The following is a 9333-nucleotide window of genomic DNA, read 5'->3' on the forward strand; positions in this document are numbered from 1 at the left end:
TCGATGCTCCAAATTGCTTCCAAAAACAGTTTTTTTCGAGCATGATTTTGTCTTCTTTGCCGAGGCCTTCACAAATGTCATTTCATCACGAAAATTGGCACGCTTGTGAAACACACATCAATGTTTGTTGGCAAAAAAATTTAGATTTTTTTGAAATTTTTAAAAAGGGTGCATGTGAGCTCGAGCTCACATACTCCATGTCCATTGGCTGTGCTCTTCTCTTCTTACTTGCTTCTTCAGGCTATTGTAATACCTGATGTACTTTCCATTTGAGCTGAATGAAATTGGCACCGGTTGGTGCCTTCCCATGTTCAAAAAAAAAACTGTACAACAATAAAACATTGCTCACTATACATATATGCTTTGTTAACATGACACTTTATGGCAATTAGAAATGCAGTTGCTAATTTCCACATATTAGAAATGCATTCTTTAATATTAAAAAATGATATATGGACTTCATTTAATGCATTCTTTAATATTTGTATAAGTACTAAGGTGCTTTAAACTTCAAGCATGCAGTACAAAGCAAAACCATAGTCCAAATGTTCCGAGTATGGACTTGAAGAAGCACTCTGTTTTTAGTATTAGATTAAAATTTGAAATGAAAGATGTCATGACCATGACAATAGAAATTGCAAAGACTTCGTGCCACAAAAAATTGTCACAATTATTATCTCTATCCCAGTGAAGTGTTCTAGAACGGAAAATATCCCAGTAAATATAAAAACAGGAAAAATCATTTTAGCACAGCACATTTTGATCTCCTGCAGAGGAAGATAACTTCAGAACCATACTTATAAGTTTTCGCTGGTACACTCCTTTACACATTCAGATATGTAGTCTTAACTCATTTGATCATCAGATAAAAACGGAGAAACCACAGAATTTCAAGCTCTAGTCTGATACATAGGAGTATTAGATTGCAAAGATAACAAAGGAAACCTTGATACATGTATCCCATGCATCCATTTGTTTTTACTACCAACAATGCATAGGAGTATATGATCAGAGAGTTAGCCATAGCTTGATTTCATAGTACAAAACATCCCAGAGACACACAAAGTACCAACAGAAAGAGCATGCGGGTGCTAGCTCCCATGTCCCACCATTCTGCTCTACTACAAACTAGTGCTACCCCTCACTTTTCTTCAGTTCGAACAGGTACATGTCCCAGCACACAGACCGTTGCCATGGACAAGCTTGCCTCCGACCATTTGCGAGCATCCATCGGTTGCCATTCCTAAACGGCATCTGGATTTGCCATTCCTTCCACACCAACCGGAGAATCATGGCTGGATCGAACCCTTTTAACACCCCTACGATGAGTAGCTTCTGCACGAATTATATGGACCGTGAATGTGGACCTTTCCCCACCCTTTGCCGGTACAAAGATGCATATGTCGCCCGCCTGCACTTGGTTGTCACATACAAAGTCTAACCAATTACCCGCAAGCATGCAATTGTCTTTTTCTATGAAGAATCTTGGCCTCCACTTCTCGCTCTTGCCCGGCATCTGAAGTGTGACAGCCCCGTTTTCGTGCGGAAAGTGTGCAGCTGCGGCTAACGAGCGTTCCTTCGAAATGATCTGGTTACATGTGGGCAAGATGAGATGTCAGTGCAAAACAAACAGAAGTAAACTCAGGCTGGAGGAAAAGGAATATAAATTTACCAGAAGAGGAGTAGGTAGCTGAACATCGCACTTCCTCATGGTAGCCACGAATACAATAGTTTCAGGTTTAATTTTGTGGATAAGCATGTTTACTCTCTCCATTTGTGTTCCAGATAAAAAACTCCTGAATATTACCCCATAATCAGCTTCTGGAGGTGTCGGATGATCATCTGACTCTGAAGATTCGTATTCTCGAGCAATGTCTTCTACTGTATAAAATTTCACAGGTAAAAAAACTATAAGTATTCAAGGTTTAACGCATATGTGCATGTAAGTTGACAATGTAACCTGATTTCTCAGACGAAGAGGGTGTCACAGCTGCCTTTGCAGTATTCCTACAATGGCTAGAACTGTCCCTTTCGCAACTAGCGGATTTTTTAGTTCCTGATAATCATGTGGTACCGAATCATCATGGAGCTCCTTGAAATATGAAAATAACCTGTACTCATTTCTTTACAATTACCTTGATTTGAGCCGATATCAGTTCTTCCAGGACGGGGACGATCGATGCTCGCTTCTGCAAACCCAAGGACTTCAGGTTGAGTTTCTTTTACAAGTTCGTCTATTCTTTCCTCGTGTACTTCTACAAGTTCCCATTGCCCTGATAAGACTTGATCATTCGAGAGAATACGAAGATCATCTTCTGCTACTTCTGTATCGGTTACCGGATTATCAGTGTATGGTGTTCTATCACGGAACTGCATAATACCCACAAGAATAAGAATGGAAAAAAGATCAAACACTGTTAAAGCATTGTATGCTGCAAACACAAACTACAGAGTGAAGAAGGTGGAGAAAACAACATACTGGAAGTATCCCAAATGTGGCAAACTTGAAATGTTGACGATGCAGGTCAGCAATTGCAGCAAACTGGAAATCATCCTTAGAAACATGGCAGATCCTAGGCACCGAGTAGTTAATTTCATGGTCTACAATTCGCCCTCTTGGGAGATCCAAGTGGTCCATGTAAGCAATCTACAAAAAACAGAGATTGAAACAAGATTCATACATATAAAATTATGAACATTGTTGGTGAAACAAAAGGTGACACTGAAAAGGATGGCATGAATATTACTATAAACTACACATATTTAAACAAGAAAATGCACTAGCCACAGCATCACAGTAACAAACAGAAGAAAGTACGCATACAGTCTACAGTGTGAACTGAACATAGCTGCAGGATCCCCTGTAAAATAAATGTGGCATCAACAAAGAAATACAAAATTGCCAACGCTAAAATCAGATTGCCACATTAACTGCTTACTATAAGTTTAACTGAGGCACACCATTGCCATAACTGCAGAATCAACAAAATCAAACATACTGCAATATGAAATAGTTATAAGTGTGAAGAAATGCCACCACAATAATGGCAAGATCAGAAAAGAAATGCCAGCAGCAATATCAAAGACATGTCAACAGGAGGGAGAAGGGGAGAGCAAGAGAGGCCATACCGTGAGCAAAGGCAAGCACCCGCCAACCCAGAAGTCTCTCATCTTCTCCTCCCTAGATTTGTACTGAAATTTCTGAACCTCGTCCATCAGATGCTCCGTGATATGGCCTGCCCAATCGAGGTCCTGCACCTTTGACATATCTTCAAAGGCCCACAGGTAGTCAAGGTCTATTGTATTCCCAGTGGTGGGGGTGAGCACAGCCGCCAGTGCAATAAGCAGGAATGTCCTCATGAAGGACTCCTCGTCCTCATTGTTCTTAAGCAAACTGACACAATGGGGGATGGTTGCCCTTAGTCCGTTATTTAAGTACAGATCTCGTAGTTCTTTGATTTTGTCCGACTTCTGCCCATGCAGTACAAAGGGTCTTTCCCCTGTAGGTACACCTAAAATTTTCTGAACAAGGGGCTTGCTGAAAACTATTGTCTTGTCCGCATTAATTCTGAACTCAGAGAACGGGGGGTTAATTTTTCCCATGATCCACTCGGTCAGTGGCTCATGAACAGAGAATGCCCCGATACGATTGAAATGCTCGAATCCATACTTTGCAACGTACCCCTGCTGCCGGGGTGTCAGACCACGCATGATCTCTCGAATCCTCCCAGCACTGAAACGGCTCCTGATGCCCACTTCACCATGTAATACTTCATCCATGGATCCAACTCCTCCCCTATAATCAAGAAACAAGCAAAAGTATATATAAAGCAAGAAAAGCAAAAAGCAGAGCAAAGAACAGAGATGACTCCGCCGCAGCACATGTACCATAACTAACTGCAACATGGCATTGAGTCACATGAAAAATCAGTGGAACATAATTATGCACCAAAAAACTGACTAACATACCCTACTGCTTTTAACAAACTGTATTCTATCATCAACTGCAACATCGGATGCAACAGCACATATACATAATACAGGAATAACACATTGGACAAATATCCCATGATGTACTGCTTCCATTTGTTGGACAACTTATACAACAATGGTGGTGTTGACCAACTTATACCGCGCCCGATTATACCTGCAGGTCGACCGGCGATGACTAAGACGGGGACGCAGCCCGCCAGAGTCCACCGCGCCCGCTTCGCCGCCAACGAAGCCCCACTTCCGCTTCGCCTTGCGCTTTATCCGTGCCCCTCTCCCGAAGAATTTCCGATCTTGGTTGTCAGTTTCTGCTTCCCAACACTCACGAATTAATTCTTGCTGCTTCTCAAAGCATGCTCAATCCAGAGTAAAAATCTTGGACGGTTCACATGAACTAAAAAAGGTGTATTTCCTCGTGATTTTAGCCGGTTCAGTTCAGATCTTGCGATGGACTCCAGCGAGAGATGCAGGAGCCTGACTCGCATTTCGAGTTGGTTGAAGCAAAGGGGAAAAGAAAGAAACTTTGGGGCACCGACCTGCCGGTTCTGGAGGGGGGAGGTGGAGGGAGGCCAGCGCCGCCGCCGCCGCCGCTTGCATCGAGCTCGCTGCGGCCGCCTCCTCCGCCATCCGGACGAGCTTCCGCTCTTCTGCAGCTCGCCGCCGTCCTGATCCCTTGGATCTCCGCATGCCTCAGTCGTCCCCGCCGGTGCCGCACGAAGAGCCTCGCCCCGCAGCTCGTCGTCGTCGCCGCCGGTGCCGCTTGTTGCGAGGTCGGCCACTGGCGGCGGGCCGACGGGAGGAGCGGATAATGGGAGGAGGGGAAGGGGATCAGAATGTTGCAGTGGGAGGACCGACGGGGTGGAGATGTTTTCTTTAAGCTTCCCTATTCTTTTTCTTTTCATCACAAGAATTGAGTAAGAAGTACTCTTCCTCCCCCGGCTGATGTTTTCTTTAAGCTTCCATATTCTTTTTCTTTTGAGATCACAAGAATTGAGTAAGAAGTACTCTTCCTCCCCCGGCATTTTAACACAGTACAGATGCAAGCGCTCGTATATACGCACATACACTCATCCATGTAAACGCACACACATGCACACCCTACCCCTATGAGCACCTTCAAAAGACTGAGCCGGCATGTCATCTCGAGATTTTACGAAGTCACCATAGACGCCTCGTAGTTGACGCGAATATCTCCTCCCACTGAAAGTGTGTCGCCGGAAATCCTGAAATAAAATCAGGATAAATGCGATCTGGATTTAATCCCCTGGCGGGCTGAAGATACCACTGACCTCCTAATCACCCAACCATAGGTTATACAGACTACATATGAATGTATGTAGACACATTTTAGATTGTAGATTCACTCATTTTGCTGTACATGTAGTATGTATCGAAATCTATAAAAGAAACTTATATTTAGGAATGGAGGGGTATTTAATTAAATTATATCATGGTCAGAAGAACAAGTCCACAGAAATACCCCCCCCCCCTTAACTTGAGGAGTATAAAACGATCATCGACTCTAAAACGTCTTGTAAAAAGTTATAAAAAGTTACAGAGGGGTATTTCTTGGACATGTTCTTATCCTATATAAAGTAACTAAATAGGTCCACGCTAACGTGTTTTCTTCAATATCCAAATACCTCACCATGCTCCCACCCACCCAAACCCCCCCCCCCCGGGGGCGACTCGGGTGCCCTAACCCCGCCGCCGACACCAGCCTCCTTCCATCTCCCCCTCCCCGTCGCCGCCGCCGGGCAAAGCCCGCGTGGTGCCGGCGGCGGCGGGACTCGTATGGCCCTCATCTGGAGCGGTGGTCGCGGGGGACCGCCTCTTCGGCCTGGCGGCGGATCTCGGTGGCCGGCACGGTAGAGGGTTGTGTGCTGGCGGGAGGTGGTGCAGGGCGTCGCGGCGGTCTGGTGGCGGCGCGTCGCGGGCGCAGGCCGGCGGGGCCGCTTCTTCAGCCTGGCGTCGAACCTCGGTGGCCGGCGCGGTGGATGGATGAGTGCTGGCGGGAGGTGGTGCGGGGCGGCACGGCAGTCTGGCAGCGGCGAGTCCTGTGGAGGGCGCAGGCCGGCTGCGGGTTGGTGCTCCTCGCCGCGAGGGAGGTCGTGGATGGCCAGATCCGAGCGGGCTGATCCGTTTTCGGTCCGGATCTGGTGCGTCTTCAGCGCTGGCCGGCGTCCTTGGGGTGCTCACGGCAGGGAGTGCGGCGGTTGTCTCTGGATCCTTGCGTGGAGTGTAGCAGGCTGGAGGATGTAGGTGGTGCACCGGCTCTGGCGGTGGCGGTGGTGCGAGCGCAGCCATGGCGGCGGCGGCGCTGCGAGGCCTTGCCAGGAAGGGTCTTGGCGGGCAGCGGGCGTTCGGTTGCTGCCATGTGAGGCGTGCGGCGTTGCCTCGGCGGTGTGGGTGCCGGAGGGTGGTCGGAGGTGCGGGTCGGATTCATCCTGGTGGCAGTCCCCTGGCGTGGGTGAAGGCGTCCGTGGCGGAACTGGCTTTGCACCGCTCGGTGGTTGCTGCGGCTCCTAGTCGATGTTGAAGGTGATGGCTTTAGGCGTGTTTCCTCAGCAGTGAGGGGGGCTTCGATGGCAAGTTGTTGCGGCGGCGATGGTGCGAGGCATCTGATCGGGACTGGCCGGGATCTTGGAGACTTGGAGATGTGCAGAGCTACGGATGAAAATCCTGTTCGGTTGTGGCCGGACCGGCGTTGATGGCACCTGCGGGTGTCATTCACCTTCATGGAGGCTTCGTCGAGTGCAACGCCATCTTCCTTGCGACCTCATATCGGCAGCTGTCTCCGGGGCGAAAGCCTTGATTCGTAGGATCGGCATGATGGCAACGTCTTTGAGGTTGTTACTCTGTTGGGAGCATTGTGCTGGGAGACTCGAGGTCCCATGATGCGCTCCTCTGGTGTTCACCGCTACCCGGATCTTTCTCCTTCGGCGCCATGTACGGTCATCACTGGCTACTCCAAGGAAGCTGGAGTTGCTGTTCTTCGGAGGTCTTCAGTGTCGGCCGAGACGCGGCTAGGGGCTCGGTGTTGGGTAGGCTTCTTGTGTCGTAGCCGTGTTGTTGTGTTTGGTTGTCCTTGTACGAACCGGGTGTGGAGTTGGTCACCTTCGTTCTCCGCAACGAATGGTTGACGTTGTTGTAAGTCTCATTTCTCTCCTTCTATAAAGCTAATGTACGCAATTTGCGTACCCTCGAAAAAAAATACCTCACCATGCAACCATGCACAAAAAAACAAACCTCAACATGCATAAAAACCTTCCCTAGTGCTTCACGGGATACAGGTGCTAAGCATATGTCACATAGGCAATAAAATAACGTGGCAAAGCAATTAAGAAGAAGAGATAGCACTTTGGTGACTCCAAGAAAAAACAATGTCACACATACGAACCTATGCAAACACTTAAATGAAGAAAGCTTACCCTATGCATCGAAGAGTTTAATTGCTAAATAATTAAATAAAGGAAATTTAGCAACAACGAGCTAAGCACCTGCGCGGTGGAGGTTATACTTGCTAAACTCTTTAATGTGCTTAGCACCCCATCTAAGCACATATGCATTGGAAGGGCCCTAATGTACCGAAAAAGGTTTCTCATTCTATTATTGCTAATTAGATTCAATAAATATTTTCCATCTATATAATAATTAACTATAATAAATAATATATATCTCTTAGCTTTAGTTCTAATATTACTAATTCAAATATATCGAAAAAGTATCTCATTAAGTTGTACATCAACCAGTTCCCGCAGCAACGTTTGAGCTGCTATTTAGTAAGTTAATAAACGCATGACCAAGTGGCGCTTCGTGCATGTGATGTTAAACCTTCTGGCCAAGTTAAGGGTCTTTGGTTTGTGGATTCAGTAATATGAGTTGGTTAGTTAAACTTAGAGAAAAGATAAGTTTTCCATAGATATTGATTAGATGTCACAATTGTTATAGACCCAAAGAAATATTTTCAAGATGTCTAACCTCCCACTATAAACCCTAGTGTTGGAAATCAATATATAGGAAAATTGGAGATTGATTCATTTGAATCAAGTGGAACACTAAGGAAAAATTCTATGGATTAGAATTCTATAAAATTCCTTCGAAAACCCTTCGAACCAAAGAGCCCCTACTACTATGATTACATCAAAAAGTGTTGGGTTACATCTTGAATTTGTGTTTGTTTAAGCCTCGGTGTCCATGCAATGCTTAAAATGTGTATGTTTCAGTCGATTTTCATCACTATTCGGTAAAATATCTTCATACGATCTTGGAGAGAGAGAGTGACAATGGATCATATATTTCAAAAAAGAAATAATACATGTTCAACAAAAAAGAAAAATGTGTTGCCTTTAATGTTAGCACCAGGGCCTGATATGTCTCCAACGTATCTTAGTTTCTTATTATTTCATGTCATTATCACTTTGAATACTTTTTATAGCATTTTTTTGGACTAACCTATTAATTCAGTGTCCAGAGCTAGTTGATGTTTTCTACATGTTTTTGACTTTTCAGAAAATCCACATCTACGAAGGTAAAAAAGACCCTAGGGAATTTAATATGATTTTTTCAAGAACACGAGGATTCTACAAAGTGTCGGGACCTGCCGGGGGGGCACCCGAGGGCCCCCACGTGGCTAACTGGCGCGTCCAAGGGGCACCCGCGTGCCTAGGCCGCGTGAGCTCCCTATGCACCTCCTTACGCCCATCTTTCGCTTATAAATCCCACAAATCGAGAAACCCCTGGTACCTTTTTCTCGGGATATTTTGCGGCCGCAAATTTCTGTTCCAAGGAGATCCAATCTGCAGGCATGTTCTGGCACCCCGCCAGAGGGGGATCCATCATCAGAGCCATCTTCATCAACCTTGTTGCCTCCATAGTCATGTGTGAGTAGTTTCCTTATGACCTTAATTATAGGATCCATAACAATAGCTTGATGGCATCTTCTCTCCTTTGTGATTCAATACAAAGTTCATGTGAGTTGCCTCACATGATCGAGATCCACATGGTGTACTTGGTGATTGTGTTTTGTTGGGATATGATGAATTATCACTTTTATGATCAGATTGTTCATTGAATTATATTGAATCTTTTGAAGTTTCTCTACTATATAATAAGTAGCTATACATGCTTTCTGATCTATTTGTCGTCTCTGGCCAAGATTGATAGGTAGTTCTTCAAAGGAAGTGGTGCATAGTAGTGGGTTCAATCTTGTGGTGAATTTGATCGTCCTAGTGACGATAAAGGATTGGACACATATTGTATTGTTGACACTAAGGATAAAACGATGGTTTCTTATCATACTTAGATGGTAGTTTTATTGTCTACATTATGTCATCATGCTTA

General features: G+C 45.4%; 1 protein-coding gene across 2 annotated transcripts; it reads right to left on the reverse strand.

Moving 5' to 3' along the window:
• Positions 1–868: 868 nt before the first annotated feature.
• LOC123105379 (uncharacterized) lies at positions 869–4867 on the reverse strand. Of its 2 annotated transcripts, none has more exons than XM_044527446.1 (8): positions 4527–4867; positions 4148–4298; positions 3130–3796; positions 2480–2647; positions 2136–2370; positions 1961–2056; positions 1673–1878; positions 869–1588 (listed from the first exon to the last, which is right to left on the reverse strand). In XM_044527446.1, exons 1-8 carry the CDS (start codon positions 4675–4677, stop codon positions 1244–1246), a joined length of 2019 nt encoding a protein of 672 aa, XP_044383381.1. In that variant the 5' UTR covers positions 4678–4867; the 3' UTR covers positions 869–1243. The 2 variants fall into 2 exon arrangements, with proteins under 2 accessions (XP_044383381.1, XP_044383374.1); XM_044527439.1 differs by having other exon boundaries at positions 1673–1881; positions 4527–4864.
• Between the last annotated feature and the right edge of the window lie 4466 nt (positions 4868–9333).

Source organism: Triticum aestivum, chromosome 1B (assembly GCF_018294505.1).
Source record: "Triticum aestivum cultivar Chinese Spring chromosome 1B, IWGSC CS RefSeq v2.1, whole genome shotgun sequence".
Classification (NCBI taxonomy): Eukaryota; Viridiplantae; Streptophyta; class Magnoliopsida; order Poales; family Poaceae; genus Triticum; species Triticum aestivum.